The following is a 23,383-nucleotide window of genomic DNA, read 5'->3' on the forward strand; positions in this document are numbered from 1 at the left end:
ATATATATATATATATATATATATATATATATATATATATATATATATATATATATTGCTCAAGTGATTTAGTGCAATATGTAAATATAAAAAAATAAACACAAGCTAATTGGATACATTTTGACATGGCTTAGGTCACAGGAGATAACACAATTAGGAAAATGTCATACAGTATACTATATGTACTGTATAGTATGTATAGGAGCCTGCACATGATGTCAAAATAAAGAAGGATGCCAGCCCACTCATCATATTTAAGGAGAGTATAGACTTTAAGGGGCAAATTCATCAAGGGTCGAATATCGAGGGTTAATTAACCCTCGGTATTCGACTGGGGAATGAAAATACTTCGACTTCAAATATCGAAGTCGAAAGGCTTTTGCGCAAATACTTCGATCGAACGATCGAAGGAATAATCGTTCGATCGAACAATTAAATCCTTTGAATCAAATGATTCAAAGGATTTTAATCCAACTATCGTAGGATTATCCTTCGACCAAAAAAAAGTTAGGCAAGCCTATGGGGACCTTCCCCATAGGCTAACATTGGGTTTGGTAGCTTTTAGGTGGCGAACTAGGGGGTTGAAGTTTTTTCTTAAAGAGACAGTACTTCGACTATCGAATGGTCGAATAGTCAAACGATTTTTAGTTTGAATCCTTCGATTCGAAGTCGAAGGTCGAAGTAGCCCATTCGATGGTCGAAGTAGCCAAAAAAACACTTCGAAATTCAAAGTTTTTTTTCTTCTATTCCTTCACTCGAAGTTAATGAATTGGCCCCTAAGTATACAGTGGTTAGTAACATTATAAAAAACAGATATATAGTTACAGTATATAGTTAGCTTGGGTTGAAAGAAGACCAAAGTTCAACCCAATATCTACTTAAGATGTACACTGAATTTTCTGCTTGACTTTTTCAGTAGCAGCTAAATACAGGACAAACAGCAAATTGAGAAGATTGTTGAACAGGATACAACCCTCCCCTTTATCAGACATATGACAAAACATGATATTATACCTAACTTAGCATTATAAAGTACCACACTCTTCATCAACATTAATTGCATTCAACTTTGCAGCAGCATCCAGAGACTTTTGCTCCTTCTTCACAGAGCACCAAGTGATTCCAGCAACCTCAAGCTCAGGCTCTTTGTAAAGTCACAATGATCCCCACATTTGTATTGCTCTCTAAACATATAAATGGGTTTCTGATGGCCTGTTAGTGCCTTAATACAGTCACTGACATTTTTAAACCATCGATTGACTATTCCCTGACCAGCATCATTTGTAAATGTTTTGTAAAAGTCTAAACTTGAGGTCAGAATCTGTCATGCTAATGTACCTTTATTAACAAAACACTTTTTCCAGCTCCCTTGATCGTTGCCTACAGCAATGTACCCTATAGCTGGAAAATGGTTTCTATTTTGTTTGCTGTTTTCTACAGTGTGATCATGCATCTGAGGATTTTGGTACAATACATAAAATAATTGAATGTACTACACCTTGATGATACTGAAGCTCTGTATAAATGGCTCCATCAAGTGATATCCAACAGGGGCTTCCTTAAATCATTATTGGGAAAACTGAAAAATCCCATCAGGCACAGTGGTCTTAACTCTAATATGACTTAATATATATATGGCTCTTTTCTCTGGGACAGGATGGCCAGATAAGCTCAATGTGACCCATTGTCTGGCATACCTTGTAAGGCCAGATTATTAACTTGTAACTTTTAGTAATATAATTATAAGATATAATATAAGAGACCATCATGGTCGTAGGCATGGGTAAAAGAAACTTTGTGTAAGGGCTGCTTATTGTATAAAATGTTAGATGCTCAACCATTTGCTCTGGACAACATTTTTGGATGCAGACATTGGCCCAGATTCAATTTAGCGAGAAAAAGTTCTCATGGTTTATCACATGAACTCAAGGAGGAGGATCAATTTTTCTCCTAATTCAATTCTATTTTTTTTAGAGTTTTCACATGATAAACTGTGGGATCATTTCTTTCTAAATTAAATTGAATGTCAAATTGAATCTCGTCCATGAGTTTTCATGTTTTCACTGAATTGAATCTGGCCCATTATTAGTTATATAATATATAGTCATTTTCATTAGTCATATTTAGTGCTTAGAAGTGTTGTACCTAATCTCAGAGCAAAATGTGATACAAACACAAGCTTGAAATTGTTGATGACAGTTTTTCGATATTATTAAAACCAGTGGCATTGCATCTACTATATTTGAGCAGGCTCATATTTTATAAGTGATATCACTATATCACTATAAGGATATCACTATAAGTTCCCAATGTTGTGGTTTCTTTTATTGATGCGCAACATACACTGGTTTACTTTCACATACTGCACCAAATAGAGTTCTCTGTCTTGTAAAACCATCTAAATGTTATAAGTTGCTATGTTTGTGGTTATTTGTTATAGTTTGTTGTTATATCTTGCAAAATCATGGTCAAGGAAAGAGGATTGACTATTTCAAAATGCAGCTCCAGAAATCTTAGCTAATTCTCTAATAACTTTATTGGCTTCTTCTTCATATTCTTTAGACAGTTGTCTGGCTTTGTCTGTTTTTTGTAGATTCTCTTCCAGGTTTTCATTTAGACGAACTTGGTCCAAGTAAACAGTGTTGGCCTCAGTTATACTGCTTTTCATATCAACCTTATTTTGTAACTGTAGAACTGTGAACATCATCTGCCCCAGTCTGGTTTGGTTACTGATGAGAAGCTTGGATGCTCGACTCAACTTTTTAATTATCTCTTGTGCTTGATTTAAGTCTTCTGGAACTTCATTTTCTGTTTTCACCAGAAGAGAGAAATTGTACCCTTCCATCAGAACCTTAAGATCATAGTCATCTGCAAAACAGAAACCAACATTTAAATTACAAAAAAATAATTTTGTTGAACATCTACTTTAGATAAATATATGTATGTATGTATGTATGTATGTATGTATGTATGTATGTATGTATGTACACATATTAAATTACAGGTAATGTTTGAGAGTCACTAGTTATCAAAATAAATTTGAAGGAAACATAAGAAAAAAGAAAGAGAGTGTAGGGGATTCATTGGCTACTCCTCTGTGCATACAGTTTATTCCTAAACAATGTAATAAGATTATCAGTAGGAAAGAACTGTAAAGATGAAACAGTGTTTTCTGTTGAACTTAATATAAATGGGACAATAGTATCAGGTCATAACCGTAAATTTACAATGAAACTGATCATTTGGGGGTACAGATGCCATGTATGTCCACCTTTACTCTTTTTCAACATGAAGTAGCACAAGGCTGCAAAGAGAGTCCTAACTAGGGCAGGAGCCCATGCTAAACTCACTTTTGAAGCAAAAGTAGGGCATTACAGTAATAGTAAGGACTAGTAGTGACTACTAAGGAGTTGAAATATTTTTTAGATTGTGCTTCTGAGTAAGCAAATTTTGTATTTTCCCAATAGAAGACACTAAATTGGCACCATTCCCCAGTGACTTTGAACTTGCATAGTATAGATAGGGAGAGAAGTTCCCCTTGAACCCCAGCGAAGTAAAGAGCTTTAGGTCCCTAGTGCCCAAATTTGCTTATGAAAGCAAATAATGAGGCTGCCTGCTCTCAAACTTTGAGGAGACCCTTCTTGGTATTTATAGCTCAATGTGACAGCAGATTGTAAATTTGGGCCAAATGCTCATTGCAAAATGATGCCTGTAATTGTTTTGAAGATTTTTAATACCATTGTAGGGAAGCATTGTTTTAACTCATAACCCGGCCAGCCCTTGAATTGGCTCTTTTCACATTCAAGAAATGTCAATTTTATCCTACAAAGCCTTCCTGATTTTCTACCACTCCATCACCAGCAATAAGTATACTCTAAGCATCACACTATGCTTGCCCCTTGACTCACTGCTTAAATTCTCATTCCCTCCTCTCACATTGCAAGACCTCTCTTGAGATGCACCTCTTCTTTGAACTCAATTTATGAGTTTATATTTATGAATGTTCAATTTATAGAGTTTAAACAGTTTGTTAAATGCATCTTTGGTCTGACTGCCATATTGCAGCATATAATTAACTTAATAAAAGTAACATTAAGTAACAATACACATTCATTAGTCATATTTATTAGTATAAATACTGTTGAACAAAAATAATTTATACAATTCAAGCTTTTCTTAAATAAACGATGAAAAAGTTGTGTTCACTCATATGGATTTTTACTGTAGACTGATTTTATGGGTCTATCCATATGTCCATTGTTCAAGAATTAGAGAGTGTCATCTCCTGAGGGGGATACGAGGAGAAATAGCCACTGACTGGAGTATATGTGATTTACCTCTATCATAAAGCAATGAAGTTATCCCTTGGTTTACCTTTAGTAATGAACACTTTGTGCCCCACTGTTTACTTTTGCATATGTTTCATTGAAATGTCACTTGGATGCACCCTTGGGTTTGCTGGGTGCTCACTATACTACTCTGATGTAACTGTATATGTCTACCTCGACCACTGGACAACTTTTGTTTTTGTATTATCTTTATTTTTGCAATGCTTTGTATGGAAAAAATATTTTTTTTTTTTGAAAACTCTTAATAAAAAGAAAGTTATAAAAAAGAATTAGAGAGTGTCATGAAATGAAAAAAATGTAATTGCTTGTGTTTGCAAAAGCTTCAGTAGCCTGTTGGGGAAATCGTCCTTCATTTCATTGTGTTTAATATGGAATCCTCTGGATTTCCCATCATTCAGTATAATTAGCTCAGCTCACTAGTACAAATGGTTTCCTTCTGTGTATTAGAAGCTAACCTAAGGGAATTGCCTCATGAACTACTTGGAACTAAGCAAGATCTTGGTTTATTTTTTTTATGCGGGTTTGTTTAAGAGTTGTATGTATTTTGGCCACATGTTCTCCTCGTTCTGTTACTGACTGAACAGAATTACGGGCAGTGAGGAGGTTTAAATTTGCAGTTGCTACAAATAAAAGAAAAAAATACCCTGCTAACTGGATAGGGACATGGAAAATTTAATATAGTCTTAAAGGAGAAGGAAAGGCTAAAATTAAGTAAACTTTATCAGAAAGGTCTATATAAATACACCAGTAAACCCTCAAAGTAATGCTGCTCTGAGTCCTCTGTCAAAAGAAACACCACATTTCTTTCCCTCTAATGTGTACACATGGGCTTCTGTATCAGACTTCCTGTTTTCAACTGAAACCTCCAGGGCAGGGCTTGAGCATGCTCAGTTTGCTACTCTCCCCCTCCCTCCTCCCATCCCTGCTGTAATCTGAGCTCAGAGCTGTAAGTAAGCAGTGAGAGACTCAGGCAGGAAGTGATGTCACACCAAGCTTATATGGCAGCTGCTATCCTAAACAAACAGAGACAGTATCTAGAGCTGTTTAATCAGGTATGGTAAAACATTCTGCAGAATAAATATAGCATTCTAGCTTGCTCTATTGTGGCTAATATGTTGGCAATAAACTGTCTTGGAGCTTTCCTTCTCCTTTAAAGGACCCTTGGATGCTGGTATGAAAAAAAGAGACATTTGCACAACAATAGATACATTGGTAAAAAGAAAAGTAAATGTCACAGAATAAGCAGGTAAAAGATGATGAGTTATTGCAGTTATACGCCATCTGTGGAGAACTTCCTGCACCAGTCAGTTGAACTTAAGAAGCTGCTTGGATAAGTAGTGAAACATCTTCAATAATTGATGAATTGTTTTTTTTTTTTTTTATTTTTTTAATTACTTATATTAGCCATCTGTTGAGGTTTATTAATTAGGATGGAGCATGCCATGTAGTAAGGTGAGTTAAGACCACTTCATTTTGAGATAGCAATGGTTGTCTCCAGAAGCTGCACCTTAGGTGCAGGTGCATTATAGGTAAAAAAAACATTGCACTTTGGCCATATTTTATGCACCTTGTTTTTCTCCTTTATAAATGACTCCACAGGGACAAGGAAGAACAAAATGTACTTCTTATGATAAAGAAGCAAGAAGAAGAAGCAGCAAATATAAAACTTTTAAATAAACAATTGCAACCAATCACTAAAAGAGAAAGTAAAGAAGGTACAGCCCCATTGTAACCAAAAAGAACCATAGAGCCAAGGGCAGAATGGGAGCTTCATTGGTAGATCAGGCTATTGAAAAAAATATATTTTGAGTAAAGCTATATATAGCACCATTTAAGATGACAATACAATGTACTAAATCAATACACACTGTTTACTTTGCTTTACATGCCTTAAGAAGTCACATACTCATGCCAGGTTAAAAACATGGTATAATCACTATAATGTAGTCAATAGAGACTCAGGGATAAACATTTCTGTGATTTGCCTTGTTTTCCATTTGTTGAGGAACTGTGGAATTCGAAAAGAACTCAGCATTAAAAAATGCAAAAAGGACAGTAAGCTGCACCTTATTTTCTGTTTGGACAAATTGTCAAGTACAGTATATGTGAAAAGTTACAAAAAGATGCAGAATTATATATGAGTAATAGCAGGGCCAAAACTAGGGGTAGGCAGATAAGGCACCTTCCTAGGGCACATGTACCTTTTGTAGAGTTATTTATCTACCCTAGTCTTGGCTTACTTGTTCCCATCACCTGCCTTGTTTATAATTATGCGCTCCTTTTCCCCACCCCATATGATGTCACTGCACATTGGGGGTAAGCAAGGTGGCCGGCTGGTTTGACCTGGGCAGCTGATCGGCTTGGCTCGTCTGTGAGTAATAGCTCCCCCAGTATGAGTCAAATATGCAATATTTCAAACAGCTAACATTTAATAAATGCAGTATTGGTGCACAGTTTGGGTTTGCATGGTGTTCTACTTTCTAGTGAATTATTGCTTGGGGCATCCTAAGATATTTCAGATATCAAGGTTTGGTCTATAGATAGATGTATAATTACATTATGAGGCCCATTAATATTGAAATAAACATTATACAAGTATAGAAAACTCCATTTATTGAAACTAAATTGGGCTGTTGGTAAAAAGTAAAAATCAGGCTTTTTTTATGGAAAAAATGTGTTTTTTGAATTGTGTGTTGAGTTAAAAGCCACTTGGATGCAGACAATGGATACTCAGTCTGCTTGATCCTGTTTTATAATATGCAATGGCTTTTTAAGGTTCACCTAGCGTGTTAACTAATGTGCATGCTGGGGGAGTTACTTATCATCCATCCAAAAGTGCCTTTTCCCCTGTGATGTCACATCATGTATTTCTGGTGAAAAACTTTATACAAGGTGCATTTCATTTTCCAATGAAATATTAGTATGATGTAGATAATGATATTTGAAGACAATTTGCTACTGATTTGTTTGTAGGTTCAGAATTAATTTACTTTTTCCTCTGCAGTCCTCCGGTTTTCTCAATTACTCTAGCAACTAACATCAATATAACTAGAAGGGATCTGAATGGAAAATAAATAAATACAAATAAATACAGTATGTTTACCCCAATAACCACATAGCATTCAAAATCTTTAAGATGGAATAATTTGAATGCTAAATTTTTGAAACTAGACAAAATGAAAAATTAAGACCAGTTCCTAGACTGGTGCTGTCTATATCAATGTAAACCCCTTAAAGAACATGAAAACATGCTGTGCTTTGTTATATAACATTTTTAACATGACCTCACTTGTAAAAAGTAGGGATGGTTGATATACTATATAGCAATACATTTTCAGCTGGCCAATAATACTAAAGTCAGCCTATTTATGACCAGGGCCACCATGAGAAATCTTGGGTCCCTATACAACTAATCAACCAAAGTCCCTTGTAACCAAGTACATTCTCTGCCCAATCCACAGATCTGGATTTGTGGCAAGACAACAAAGGCCCAGGCCAAGGGCAGCAAGATTTTAGTGGTGGCATGCCACCCAGCTGCATTCCAATTATGTTGAAAGCACTAGAACTGCATTACTGTGAGCATAATCCCCAGTGAGCCTGTATATGCGTGCACTCGCGAGAGAAGGGGGCAACCTCATGGAAGGTGGGGCACTCTCATGGGGTAGGGGTGGCCCAAATAGAAATCCGGACCTGCCAATCCCCCCACATTGGGTATGACCACCATACAATTGTTTAGATCATTCATGCAAAGTTGCAGCAACTCATCCATACAGATGACATGGTTCAAGCCTGTCCAGTTAGAGAAATTACTAATATCCACAGTACCTGGATATTGAACAGCACTGTAAAGCTACTCTCCATGTACCGTACCAAAAAGTGTATATGTTTGGCCAACTTAAAATTAAAACACCTGGAATAGAAAAACCTCCAGTCCTACATTTTGAAAGTGAATTTTTTTTCTTCTCCTAACTACTGTTTCACCCTATTCCTACAACCACCATCTTGTTCCTGACATATCTTGACCAATCAAAATAAATTGTAGAGTTTTCCTTGAACCTAGAGGCCTTGCAAAACACATAGAAACTAAAGTTCTACATTTCATGGTCGAATTGTCATATGAATGAATTTTGAAACGTTTCTATTCTTTCTGGCTTCTGTAGTATTACATTCTCAGTGAAGATACTTGAAACTTAGGCTAGCTGAGTAGTTGGGAAACCTAAGTAGGTGGATACACACTGTGGCATTTCATAAAAAAGTGAGCTTACATTAGGAGGTAAGGAGCTGGATGGTGGGCTCATGTCATCTGTTAATGTGCTGATGAGAAAATAGGTGTCTACTTCAGATATATGTGCAAATTCCGCAACTGGTCAAGTATTGCTCGCTGTCCCCGTAAGATGTAGTAACACACAACATATTTTCGGCTTGTATAACCAAGAAATCATATCTTGATTTACAGAGTCTAGCAGTGAAGGGGTAAATTTGGAAAAAAAATCTGGAAAAAAACATATAACAAACTGGGAGGCAAAACGTGCAGCGCTCCGACAAACAGTGACTCATTCACAGCATGCAACAGAGACACTGTTACAAAAGATAATTAACCTGCTGGCAGTTATTATTGCATCAATCACTCTAACACAGGCCTACTATGTTCTTACTCAAGCAGACTGAATGTCATTTGGGGAGTGCTACATACTAACGCACCCTTCAGTGGTTTTTTTCATAAGCCTGCAGGAAATATATCGAATTTTGTACCACTGTTATCATCTATAAACACCCCTTTGGGCTAATATAAGGATATAGGTTACAATCTAGACCTGTCAGATTTGTACTTTATTTGGAGGATGTGTATTTTTAGTTTATTTGGAGACAGAACTAGGCATTGGTTTAGACTGTAGACAAAAGTGCCACAGTAGCAACAGATTGTTAAGAGATATTGGCCATACAACTCACACAACTCAGTGACAACTGCGTATTAAGAGGGTTCACATCCTTTAAATGCAATGTGAGGATTCATCTAGAATGCTTGGGGCCTCTAGTATACTGCATATCATAAGGGCATTAACTATCTAGTACGGCTAAGGTGCATGCAACAGTTTTTATCCCTCGCACTGTGTGGTTTTTATGCATTAGATATTTGGATGTGTGCCCCAGGTCACTACATTCTCGGGGGTCCTCTGATACTAGATTGAAGTTTGTTACAGGTCTAATCACCTATATCATTTGCTGGTTACCTAAAAATGCTAGTTATCAAATATTACAAAATATGCCCACAGTACAATTTATTTGTCAAATTCATCCATTACAGAACAGGGTACAAAGTGCTAAAAAAAGAGGTGCAAACATAGCTGCATTTTTTGCAAGGTTACACTGTGTGTCCAACATTTTGCATTACAGGATGTAGCACAATGACTTGCACCCTCCCCAATGTTTACAGCACTGTATTTTATTGGCAGCACTGTATTCATGGGGGCAGGCTGAGGAAGGCATGTAGGCCGGATACATAGATCACTAAAAAACATGATTTATAAATAACCCCCCCCCCCATCCAATCGGTTCAGTGCTGTTGTAATAACAATGCCATGAATTGTGATCTGTCAAAAATAATAATTTGGTGGACAAGGTTTTGGGAGGTTTGCTAATCGCTGTTAAAGGGATACTGTCATGGGAAAGTTTTTTTTTTTTTTTCAAAATGAATCAGTTAATAGTGCTGCTCCAGCAGAATTCTGCACTGAAATCCATTTCTCAAAAGAGCAAACAGATTTTTTTATATTCAATTTTGAAATCTGACATGGGGCTAGACATATTGTCAATTTCGCAGCTGCGCCAAGTCATGTGACTCTGATAAACTTCAATCACTCTTTACTGCTGTACTGCAAGTTAGAGTGATATCACCCCCCTCACTTTTTCCCCCCAGCAGCCAAACAAAAGAACAATGGGAAGGTAACCACACCACATAACAGCTCCCTGACACAAGATAACAGCTGCCTGGTAGATCTAAGAACAACACTCAATAGTAAAAACCCATGTCCCACTGAGACACATTCAGTTACATTGAGAAGGAAAAATAGCAGCCTGCCAGAAAGCATTTCTCTCCTCAAGTGCAGGCACAAGTCACATGACTGGGGACAGCTGGGAAATTGACAAAATGTCTAGCCCCATGTCAGATTTCAAAATTGAATATAAAAAAATCTGTTTGCTCTTTTGAGAAATGGATTTCATTGCAGAATTCTGCTGGAGTAGCACTATTAACTGATGCGTATTGAAAAAAACATGTTTTCCGATGACAGTATCCCTTTAACAAACACGAGGCCCAATGGGTTCCAGCACAGAATACATGAAGTACGGTAATGCTAATTAATGCAGACATAATATAAAAAAAAATATTTCTCATTCTCTGCTATAATGAGCTATCTGGCAGGTATAAATACAGTACAGGGTATGGCAAACGATTATATACTAGGCGTTTTTTGTTATCTTATTACTTTGGAAAAAAAAAAACCTGGCCAAAAAAAGTATAGTCTTCTACTTCGGAGCTACATAGAGCTCCCATAGCCTACGGAAGCATAAAAATCATTCAGTAATAGTGAAAACTGGTAATTGCCCTAATCCTAAACAGACCTAAGAACTGTAGAACTGCTGCACATCAATGCAAGGTATCTTTAAAATGGTGTTGGTATGTGTGCCCTTTACAAATGTGAATTTTTAGGTATCCTCTCCCTTGCTCCCATCTAAACAAACACTCAGGGGCCCATTTACTTAGCTCGAGTGAAGGAATAGAAGAAAAAATACTTAGAATTTCGAATGGTCGAATATAGCTACTTCGACTATCGTATAGGCTACTTCGACCTTCGACTTCGAATCGACCGATTCGAACTAAAAATCGTTCGACTATTCGACCATTCGATAGTCGAAGTACTGTCTCTTTAATATATACTTTGAACCCCTAGTTCGCCACCGAAAACCTACCGAGGCCAATGTTAGCCTATGGGGAAGGTCCTCGTAGGCTTCCTAACAATTTTCTGATTGAAGGAAAATCCTTTGATCAATGGATTAAAATCCTTCGAATCGTTCGATTGACCGATTATTCCTTCGATCTTTCAATCGTAGGAATATCGCTAAATCCTTCGACTTCGATATTCCAAGTTTTACATTCAGCAGTCGAATATCGAGGGTTAATTAACCCTCGATATTCGACCCTATGTAAATCTGCCCCTCAAAGTTAGTACGGTAGGAAGCAGATTTTCCAAGTGGGAGAAAGAGTGAATGGAGCTCGAAACATGTGTGATCAGTAATAGGCACTTTTTGTAGTAATTTACCTGGACTTTTTGGTATCTGTTTTCTACCATATTAATCTTTACTATCTATAAAATGGCCTCATGTGAATGAAGCATATCATGGGACCATATCACCAAACCATGTTATAAAGTGTTCTTTTTGAAGCAGATCAATAGAAAATCACCTGCACTCCATTTATCCAAAATTCACTGATCCTCTTACTCCATGGCTATTACATGTTACAACGCTAATAAAAATAGGAACAGCAATCACATGTCCAATTTTATAGAGCAACACAAAGACATGATGACACTCAACATTTTGGGAGGATAAGCTCACTTTTCAATCGAAAATATTGAATTTCATCACAACAAGAGCATCACTCTTAGGTATGCACAGACATACATTTAAACAATGCCAACACTTATATACTCCTGTTCTGGGCACAGATCTGAAGAAGACTTGAGAATTTACTAACCTTTTTTTTTTTTAAAAAAAGGAGCTCTATCTCACCAATGTGCACCCTTCCCTATGTTGAAAAAGTAGTTCCTGGAAGAGGGATTCAGATGAGAAACTGCACTATCCCTGTAGAGCTGATAGTCCTAATGATATGATTGTCCCATTTTCTATTTTATTCCCATAAAAGATCAGGGAAATGGATTTTATTTGCCCACAATTATTATTATAACACCCATAAATAATATTAATATATGGGTACTATGAATTTGTCTTGCAAACCAATCTATCTATAGTTCTGTTGCCACTGAAAGGTGAAAATAACACGATTAAAAATTGTTGCAGATTTTTAACAGAAAAATGACTCTCTTTTTGATGGAAACATAGTCTACAGTGCCAGATGGAAAACATATTTTATTTCCATCTTTAAAGTTCTTTACTCTCTTCCAAACTGTCATTATATATGATCCTGTTAAGGGCCTCTAATCTCTCCCTAATTTTATAGTAGCGCTGGTGGCAATGTAATTTACTACAGCTTCTTTCTGCAAAACGACTTACAGGTGTAACGGATAAACATTCCCATCTTGGTCCCAGTATCCTGGATAAAGAGGTTCCATAAAACGACTTAATGTTATGGTTTTTTTTTACATCTTTTTGAAAGTGGTGCTTTATATTTCTTTATATGTAAACCCACAAAAATGTCAGATCAAGTCAGTTTTATCTGTGCATGAGTGAAACAAGCCTGCTACTAAACATTTCATGTCTGCAAACATATGCACATATATAGCTTTCAGGCACAGATTTTTTTGGGCATTCAGTAATAGTGCTAAAGAATAATAATTTTGATTGGCCACCTGCTTTTCAGCTAAAAGATCAAGAGTGAAACTGTAGATATGAGAACCCTTATTCTATTCCACCCAACCTCTGTAACCCTTACAGCAGTGGCCTGACCACTTCATTATGTCATATCTCCTGTCCCTATATGAAGTGCTAACTCTACACACAGGCCAGAATTTTAGCTGGCCTGTGCGTGGAGTCTGTGAGTGCTTTCACATTTGTTAGAAGGTACAGTTGGAGTCTACCATTTATACTTGTTCTGTGGTATTCTTTAGTCTCTTGTACTGTCTGTTGCTGCTTAGTATCTTAATTAACCAACATTTGCCCTGTGCAAGACCTTGCAATCGGCTAAATCCCATCACCTTACCAAATGCCAATTGGCCTGTCTATATTCTTCTACAAAACATATCATGGAATTTACAAATACACATGCATTTTTAGAGAATAAGACCTCTGATGCCTTTATTTATGCATATCTAAGATGGCACACTTGAAGCGGGGTGAAGAAGTAGCGTACAGTATATTTTACACAAGGCTAATATTTTCTCTACCTATCTTTTTTCTATCCCCACCCTGCTTACTCTATATATATTAATTTAGGGGTCCCCAAACTTTTTTACCCACAAGCCAAATTTAAAGATTTGGGGTGCAACAGATGCATGAAAAAAGTGCTTGGGGTGCCAAGTAATTGTTGTGATTGGCCACCTGCTTTGAGGCCACTGGGAGCAACATCTAAGGGGTTGGTGAGCAACATGTTGCTCACAAGCAACTGGTTGGGGATCACTATGTTAATAATTGTGAAGGAAAATCTTTGTAACTATTTTACTCACTCTGAAGCTTGGGCCTAGGTTACTATTACTCCCATTCAACTTTTAAAGGCATATGTTATTAGATAATTGCCGCATTTGCTATTTAAAAACAAAATTTTAATTTACAGAGTTCCAAGAAACCTGCACATATTCCCTCTAAATGTGGAGTCACACTTCAGTGCAAATTATAATCTTTTGATTATTTTCATAATTTAAAAGGCTTCCCAGTCTATCTGAAATAAAAACTAAATAAAGGCAGTGATTGTCTTCTACTGAAATGACACAAAGCAAAGATTTAGACAGCTTAGCAGTGAAATCTCCTCTAGGTTAGGCATCCATCCTCAATTCCCAATTGTTATTTTTCATCTCAGGCCTTTATTGAAAACAGAGACTTGGCAGAGTAGGCAGCTTCTGCAGGATCTATTCATTATGTTGTATTCCCAGCTCAACCGATGAAAGAAGATCACAGATGTCAGAGAGTAGGCAGAGAGTGTGCTTTGTCAAATCAGAGTTGTGTGGTTAAAATAATCAGTGCTTTGGTGGTGGCCTATCTTCTTGGATAACCACAGTTCATGTTGAACCATCTATAGACTATCCATATTAATTAGATTTGAAGCAGCTGTATACAGAGAACCTATGCAGCCAGAGGGGAATATGCATTCTTCTTAATAATACATGTATAATTTATACTAATCTACAAACTATAACTTCTTTATTCAGATAAATATTTTTTTACCTGTCCACTGCTAATTTAAGATATTAATGTAAGGAGGGTGATCGAATTAACCATTTGCACTGTGAGAAAGTGTATTTAATGCCATGTGAGAGTGATGTGTTTCCAATTGGCCAAGGGATGTTATGGAAATTTCCTCCACTCCAAGGAAGGAGACATATTAGTCTATCCCTATGGACTCCACAGTAAGAAGAGTGAACCCTAAGTTATGTGAAACCAAATGAAGTCCAGAATATAACATACTCTAGGAGTCATGGGATATACAGTATAATGTAAGCTAGTAAGAGGTAGTTTCTAGGTTACACCCATTAAACTATTGGATCTCAAATTGACAGGGCTCTGGCATAAGTAGTGGAAAATCCCTTGGAGCACATTATGACACTCCTAGTATGCTTGGGGAGGGCTTTGGTGGAGTGACTAACATCTGTGTTAACTTGGCATGATGTGATATTGTCCTACTCATACAGTATATTGTGGTGTACAAAGGATATGTCTTCTTGTCTATGTTAGTCCTTTGCTGATTCTTTATAAGAGCAATTGGTGCCCAAGTTTCTGTTTGAAAACAAAAGTGTTATTGTGTGTATGTGTTCAGTCTGGAGCCCCTTCCACCAATACATCTCCTGGCTCAAATGAGGTGAGAAGTCCCATGTATCAGTAACTGGAAATAATACCCTTGGTATAAACACTGCTACATTAGTATTCATGCAGAATTATGTCACTTATAACCTCTTCCTTATCCTTACAAATGATGATGCAAAATTAAAGTTTTCATTTCATTTTTTATATTAAGGGTGCCATTATAATAGATTAAGTACACAGATAAAGCAAATGTAGACATTTGGTTAGATATTTTCCCATGTCCTATCTTGCCCATCTGCATGCAACGCATGTAAAAGCAGGACATATGTAAAACACCACTTAGTGTATGTTACAGTGACAAGAATATTACGGCCCATTTACTTTTATGCTTAGTAAAAGACGTCTACTTACAATATTTTTCTTGCAGCCTCTGTATACAGGTGACAAGGTCGGTAGACGAGTGACTGATATTTGCCAGATCAGAGATACAGTGGGTCATGGTCTCATGGTGCTCCACTTGATCATTGTAGAGATTACCAATCTCTGCAAACTGGTTATCGATACTTGGCACATTAACATGCTTCATAACTAATTTGTCACCTTTGTTAAAAGCTGTGAGAAGATATACACAAAGTTAGAGTTCATCCTACATTACATCCCCCATCCAACACAGATATAGAAAGGTTTTAAATCATGGCTTTAGAATATGGCATGGAAAATAACTTACTTTTGATTGCCTTTTGGCTTCTTGTTTCTCGTGCAAAAGGGGTGCTCTAATAAAAAAAGAGAGAGACAGACAGAGAAACTCAATCAAGATTCCATCAACCTATGGGGGTTATTTATCAAAATCCGAATTTTGACCTAACTTGTCCAACCAAACTAGAATCCAAGGTTTGACCTTATTTATTACTAAAAAACTCAAATTTAATCGGTTTGTGTAAAAACTCTCTAAAATCGAGCAAATACCCGAAGTGCACGATTTTTTTGATGTTTTTTCCAGAAAAGCAAAAATTTTCGTGCTAATTCCAGCGCAGAACACAGAAACTTTCATATAGAACGGGGACCTCTGCCACTGACTTATGCGGCAGGTGTGAGATGGCGGATTTTCAGTATCAGGCTTTTTGCTGCACTTGGCTTTAATAAATCTCGAAAAATTTGAGTCGAAAAGAAAAACCCGAAAAATTTGAATTTTGCACCAAAAAGCCCGATTGGAGTTTAGCAAATAACCACCTATATGTAACCTGACTTTAAGGGGCAGATTTATCAAGGGTCGAATTTCAAAGTACAAAAAACGTCGAGATTCGACCATTGGATTGAAAAACTTCTAATTGGAATATTGAATTCAAAGTTTTTTCAGCAAATTTGGCAATTCTGTGGTCGAATAAAAATTGGTTGATCGATAAAATCCTTCGAATCGAACGATTCTAAAGATTTCAGCAATCGATCGAAGGATTTTTATTCGATGTGTAAAGACTTAGAAAATGGTTGTAGAAGGTCCCCATAGGCTAACATAGCACTTCGGCAAGTTTAACTTGGCAAAGTATTGAAGTCGAAGTTTTTTTAAAGAGACAGTACTTCGATTATCGAATGGTCGAATATTCGAATGATTTTTACTTCGAATCTAAGTCAAAGTAAATTCAAAGTCATAGTATCCTATTCGATGGTCGAAGTATCCAAAAAATTACTTCGAATTTTTTTACTTTGAAAATTCCCTCGAATTCACTTTGACCCTTGATAAATCTGCCCCTAAGCATATTTAGGAATTGGTTCTAATTGGTCTAATTAACCAGACCTTATCTGAATTGCAATGTTTGCCTTTCAATATCATACATTATCTAACTGAGTTGCAGACCATGTAAGCTCTGTGCTATTGGGACTGGAACAATGAGCACGCAGTGGCAAAACTCCACTAAGAATGGCCCAACTAGCCTTACTATGGGAAGTGGTTCTTTTTAATGACTTTACAATCAATAGTAGCACAAATGTCTGTTACAGCACATAACACTATTCCTGTTGTGGCTTCCTGTAACCACAGTGTAAAATACAACCTCTAGTTAAGATGCTATGCTAAATGCTGAAACCCCAAACCAGATGAATAGGGTGACATTTTCCTTTAAGGAGGCTAATGATTAGATGCTCTATCTAGTAGAATTTTAATCACATTGTGATATATAAAGCTGGTATTCTTTGGGGTGAGGCTGCATAGTGGGCATTGGCTTTGTACCCATAGGCTGTTAAAATAATTAATTGCTTGATCCCATATGGCTCCACAACCAGATCAACAAGTGACAGCAAGTAATGCTTGTGCTCTAAACTTCATTATTTTCTATTACTGTTTGTCCATTCATTCAGTGTGTACATTGTACATGTTTTTAATCAGTACAGATATTGTTGGAATACAACAGGCAGAGATTATTCCAGTGCATATTACTTTATGCAGGGAGGGTCTATTGTTGCTTAGCAATGTGATGTCATGTTTGACCTGTTACCCTGTGTGATTTTCTTCTTCCTCTTCCTGTCTGTGTTCTCTTTATGAAACATCCTGTTGCAGACATGTTATGTTGAAGTGTTTATTTTGTTTTCTATAAAGCACCCAAGTACTGTTCACACAGAAGTTGGTGTGTGGTGTAACTAGAGTGCGCCGGGCCTCCCTGCAAAAAAATCTTCAGACAGGTGCGGCGCACTCTGATCCCCCATCCTCCCGCCCACTTCCCATCCAGCCTCCACCCCACCCACTCCCATCCAACTTTCTTCCCCCTTCCTTGCCAGTAAGAGAGTGGCTGGGGAGGAAGCAGACCCCAAATTCTGGGCCCCCCTGTTCCCCAGGCTTCCTTTATAGTTACGGCACTGGTGTCTATCCTCATTCACAAAAGAAGTTGCACGTGCAGTTCCAACCAGCTGTCTGCTTACAGATATATGAGGAATGTAATAAGTCGCAGGGAGAAAAACAATTTGTACAAATAAAAATAAAAACTTGCATTTCGCAATGTAATATTCCTTCTTGTTATTGCATTGAGAATTTTAATTGTGCATTGCCCACTTTTAAGAAGTGCTTGAAGGTGTCCAAATCTTTTGGAGCAAACATTAGAAATTTTTCAGTATGAAGTTTTATTACATTTAGGGGGTTATTTTTTAAAAATAAGAATTTTCTCATGTATTAAATAAAAGAAAGTCAGACCAAACTAGAATCCACGATTTACCATTATTTATCAATAAGAAAACATGGAAAATCAACAAAAACTGCAACTTTTTCGGATTGTCATACAAAAAAACGTGACTTTTTCGGATTGTCATGCAAACATCTAAATTTTTTGGATGACACCCTAAAAATTTTTTAGTGAAATCTGCAGAAAAGCCCAAAATGTTCGGATTATCGTCCGAAACCCAGTGCAGATAATAATATCTTTAAATTGCAAATAGGACCGGCTCGATTCGTGGTTTATGCGCCAGCGTGATGAAGTCACGCACGAGGGCGCAAATTTCAAGAGTATAAAATTAAGACCTGGCGGCATCCAATTAGCCTGAGGACTCCTCCCGAGGTGAAAGGCGGTGGTTAAAGGCAGAAGTGAGAGCCGAGACCAGGGAGTTTAGCTTGGGTTCTGGATATAGGGTGCGAACGTGACATTTTGCCATTGACTTTTACAGAACCTAATAAATCCCTTAAGGTTGGCATCTGTCCAGTTTTGACCCAAACAGCCCATTTTTTTTGTAGGGCTGTCTGAGTCAAAACTGCCTGACTGGGCAGGATTCCCCGAGATTCAAGTAGTGATCAGGCAATTGCCGATTGCCCTTCTAAGTCATGGCCCCGCCTCCACTACATCACTGCCCCCCTTTCCAACCCGAACTTAAGGAAAGGTGGCAACCCTAATTACATTCGCTCCACACTGGCACAAACTATGAAATTCACAAACCCTCTTCCACTGTTGGGTTTCTGGGTTTCCGGGTTTGCAAAAGCTTTATTAAATTCACACAAAGCTTTGTTCTCGCAAAGGCATAACTTTTTGCATTGCAAATATTTTTCCCGTTACTGACTTTCATTACATTCCCCCATAAATCTCAGGGTGAGATTGTGACAAGATAACCAAGTTTATCATATGCTTTGTTATCCTAATCTGCATATACATCTTTTTCTACAAGCAGGGTGTCACCATCCATCAGCTGACTGCTCTTCTGTTGCAGGCTGGAATTTCCAGTATATCAACACAAGGTTGAAGTATGTTTGCAATTTCAGTCACATGACATTCAATTTCTAACGCATGCACCCAGAGCAGCATTTTCTTTTTAGACAACAGAGGGCACATATGTCTAGCAGTGTGGCTCTGGTCAGCCAAAAACCTCTAGTGGGTAATAATTTTGTAAGCAATGCCTACAATCTAATTAACACATTAATAGTTTCGCAACTACAGATCCAAAATACAGTAAAGTGTTGAATACATGCTTGGGGTTAAGGCATTCTTATGCAGTAAGGAGGTATTATATACAAAGTTATAGGCCAGATGTTAATTCGATGTGTCTATACATATTAATCAAAATGCAAAAATTTGTCTCGGCAACACAAAAGTTTCTTAGCAAATTTTCTCTAGCATAACTTTTCTAGCGAAACCTGATTAACATACAGTACTTACGTCAATTTAAATATGGCGGCTGCATTAAGGTCATATGTATGTCTTTATTAGTGATGGTGAAATTGCTGGAAGTAGTCACTTATTATTAAAAATGTCCAAGGATGCAAAATGTAGCATACCCTAAAACAAATGTGGCATGAGCTTAAAATGGTCAAAAAAGTGTAAATAACATAGAATTACCAGTTACAACTTTTAAACATAATTCCACACTACAATATGAAAGAACGCCAGCGTAACATATTGGAAAGTTTACACTTTCATATATTCACAGATTAACTATCGCTCACCTGAGCAAAAGAATCTCATAGCAAAACAGTTTTCTAGCACTGAGTGCTAGCGCATTGTCTTCGTCTTTTAGTAAATTGGCGAATTTGCTGCGAATTGTCATTTTGGTGAATTTTTTCCACAATTCAACCTTTAGTAAATGTGCCTCATGGAATATAAATGTCCCAATATAAGGCTGATTAGTAATTAATACAAATACTTGCTATTTCAGCTCAGAAACCAGTCAACTAGCGTCAGAATTTAATAATCAGCCCTGTAGCATCAGCTTATATTACAGGCCAACCTCATTTTCTTCTTATAAATTTGCAGAGCCCACTGAGCATGTCAATGTCACAGACTTTTTTAAAGATGGTGACCCCCTTGACAAGTTGGAATTCCTGGATCATTGCTGCTATTGACAAGCTGAAACTTTAGGCTGGTGCAATAAGTTCAGTATATAAAATATGACATTTTTAGCCATATTATTATGGTTTAATTCTCCTTTAAAAGAGTAGCTGCTGGGCCGCATTCATACTCAGTACAGGTATAGGACCTGTTCTCAAGAATGCTCGGGACCTGGTGTTTTCTGGATAAGGGGGTCTTTCCACAATTTAGATCTCCATATAATATATATAATTTTTCTGATAAAAATCACTTAAACATTAACCCCAGTGGCATTACTAGCGGTGGGCCCAGTTGCAGGATGCCTACCTGGGCCCCCCACACATGCTGCAAAAATCTCATCCTGCCCTGCTGCCCCCAAGGGGCTGTGAGCCTGTGTGCAATCGCGCCCCTGGTAGTTATGCCACTGTTAGACATATTTGGATTGTTTTGTCACCAATAAGGATGAATTATATCTTAGGGTCGAACTCCACATGCGATTTCGGCACGATCCAAACCAACGCAAAAACGCAGGCATCATATCGGATGAGACGGAATTAAGGTAAGCAATAGCAATGTCGGATCGTGTCGCAGGGTCTGTCTGACGTGACATGACTGTCGGGTACAGATGCTATCCGACAGTCGCGTCGCATGAACGATGTGACAGAATCTGAGATTTCCATCTCTCACCTTATTTCAGTTGCATCCGAGTTGACGCCTGCGTTTTTGAGCAGCGCGTCAGATCGCGCCAAAATCGACCATGGAGTTCAACCCTCATTTGGGATCAAGGACAAGGTACTTTATTATTATTACAGAGAAAAAAAGAATAATTTTAAAAATGTTAAATGCATTAAATGAAGTCAATGGGAGATGGCCTTCCTATAATTCAGAGATTTCTGGATAATGAGTAAGGGTAGAACTACATGGGCTATTTAGGTATGATCCAATCCCAGGCGATGAAAGCAGGCATCAAGAAGGATGCGCCGGAAATAAGCTACGAAATAGAAATGTCGGATGAAGTCGCAGCATGGCGTCGGATCGGACCTAAATCGCCCATGTAGTTCTACCCCAAATGGATCCCATACCCGTAGGAAGTAGCTTTCAGAAAGTGGAACACTATATACTCACCAACATTATCATTATCAATGTTTATTATATGAACGCTTCTGTTACAAGTCTATGATATCATACATGTTAATTGATGTTAAATGTTATAGTTAATAAAATGTCAAGAGCAGCCTTCTCTAAGCAAAAGTGTCTTTAACCAAGCAAAAAAAATTGGTTTGGCAGTTGCTGGTAAAGTAACGGAGGAGACAGGTTGCAGTCTGCTACTCCGGTCATGATTTCAAATATCTAAATAGTTCTAATATAAATGATATATTAATTATGATAAAAGTTTAGATTAATGATGCTATTAAAGTGTTATTAGCCATTAAAATTGTATAATAATATTTTTACTCCAAAGTAGCAGGATAGGTGAATCTGTCATTAGATTAGTGACTCCGGTCAATGCACTTAAGCAGCCCACCTGTGCTGCTGGGAGGGAAACCTGATGTGAGATCTGTTTGTGGATTTGGGAATGGCTGAACGTGCTCCCTGCACAACATTCCTTTATACACTGTGTTAGTTCTGCCCTATTTGCAGAGCAGGCTGTCTGCTAATCTACTGTTTGCTGGCCCTCTCTAACGATGTTCCCTCATTAGGGTAACCTTTAGCCCTTGATGCTTGTAAAAACACAACCTGCAGAGAAGCAATTATCCAACTGTGTCCCTGCATCCATTTCCTATTATAATAAAACAGTGTTCTGGACAGTATAACCAATATGGTTAATGGCAATAAGGAAGCTTTTGTAGCAAAGTGTGGCACCGTGCACATCCACAAATCGGAGTTACTCTAAAAGTTCACATTTTGATATATTTTTATCTCCCAGTTTCTTACCTCTTCCTCACTGCCAGCTGCACAGCAGCACCCGAAATACTGGAGGACAGACATGAACTATGAAGCAGAAGCCAGAATTAAAATCTAAACTGCTGAATGAAGCTTCATTCTCTCACGGGAAGTGCAGCTGTGATCACAAGACAAGTCAAAAGTGAAAGAAGTTTCTTGGTGACGTGACCAGTGTGAGTGTTGTGTGTGGCAGGGTCAGAACAGGATCTGAGTGTGTTTGCTTTTTGCACAACCTGTCTCATTCTTTGGTTCTGAATCAAGAGGGAGGTCTCACTATCACAAGCAATAACTATTGTTTAACTCCTTAAATTCCACTAGAATATATTCTCCTGACTTTGTGTTGTATTTCTTATCATGGCAAGTTTAACAATCTATATAGGTAATGGAATCTATTATGCAGAATGCTAGGGATCTGGGGTTTTCCAGATATAGGATCTTTCTGTAATTTGGAGCACTATGTCTTAAGGCTAGGGATGAAAAAAATGTGGTTTCTTTAAAACCACAGAAAAATTTGCACCATTTTGCCAAAATGCATAGGATGAAATGGGAAAGTGTCTGTTTTTCAAACAGCGCATCATTCTAAAACTTTTTTTCCGGCAAAAAACAAAACTGTACTAGGTAAAAAATTTTGCTCCGTAGCTTTTCCCCTCACTCAGGGGCAATCCTGGCCCCTCCGCCGCCTGAGGCAGCAGCTGGTTGCTGCTGCCCCCCCTCCCCCAGAAATTCACTCTTAAAGTACCAGGAGCAGCATTTTTGCTGCCCCTGGTATCTAGTGGGGTGCTGCTGCCTGAGGCGACAGCCTCAACTAGCCTCATTGGCGAAGCACCCCTGCCCTCACTGACTGAGGGGGCTGAGAGCTGGCTGGCTGGCTGGCTGGCCTAGGGTGCCCGACCAGAATAGCCCACCTCTGCTTAAGGTTACTAAAAATCATTTAAATATTTTGGCCAATCCTTGGCAAATGCTCTTACAAATATTTTTACGTGTTTAAAAAAATGCTAAACAAGTCGCAAAAAAAACACCAATAGACTTTGTTCTCTCTCTCTACTAGTGATATGTGAATGTCTATTGTACTTTTTGGAAAATTCACGAAACCACAAACAAATAGGCTTTATTTATTTTTTTTGTTCT

General features: G+C 37.7%; 1 protein-coding gene across 2 annotated transcripts; it reads right to left on the reverse strand.

Moving 5' to 3' along the window:
• Positions 1-916: 916 nt before the first annotated feature.
• XB5729910.S (uncharacterized XB5729910 S homeolog) lies at positions 917-22,538 on the reverse strand. Of its 2 annotated transcripts, none has more exons than XM_018238297.2 (4): positions 22,247-22,538; positions 15,766-15,811; positions 15,450-15,650; positions 917-2,868 (listed from the first exon to the last, which is right to left on the reverse strand). In XM_018238297.2, the coding sequence occupies exons 1-4, from the start codon at positions 22,298-22,300 to the stop codon at positions 2,492-2,494; spliced, it is 678 nt and encodes a 225-aa protein (XP_018093786.1). In that variant the 5' UTR covers positions 22,301-22,538; the 3' UTR covers positions 917-2,491. The 2 variants fall into 2 exon arrangements, with proteins under 2 accessions (XP_018093786.1, XP_041434619.1); XM_041578685.1 differs by lacking the exon at positions 22,247-22,538 and adding an exon at positions 19,664-19,713.
• Between the last annotated feature and the right edge of the window lie 845 nt (positions 22,539-23,383).

This window comes from Xenopus laevis, chromosome 9_10S, assembly GCF_017654675.1.
Source record: "Xenopus laevis strain J_2021 chromosome 9_10S, Xenopus_laevis_v10.1, whole genome shotgun sequence".
In the NCBI taxonomy this organism is placed as follows: Eukaryota; Metazoa; Chordata; class Amphibia; order Anura; family Pipidae; genus Xenopus; species Xenopus laevis.

Bases quoted from the DNA above. Each gene is read 5' to 3' on its own strand.
- XB5729910.S (XM_018238297.2), bottom strand. From the start codon at position 22,300: ATGTCTGTCCTCCAGTATTTCGGGTGCTGCTGTGCAGCTGGCAGTGAG. The intron at 15,651-15,765 runs GTAAGTTATTTT...ATCTTCTCACAG, and splicing joins AAGCCAAAAGGCAATCAAAA to CTTTTAACAAAGGTGACAAA. The intron at 2,869-15,449 runs GTAAGTAGACGT...TCTGTTTTGCAG, and splicing joins GAGGCTGCAAGAAAAATATT to ATGACTATGATCTTAAGGTT.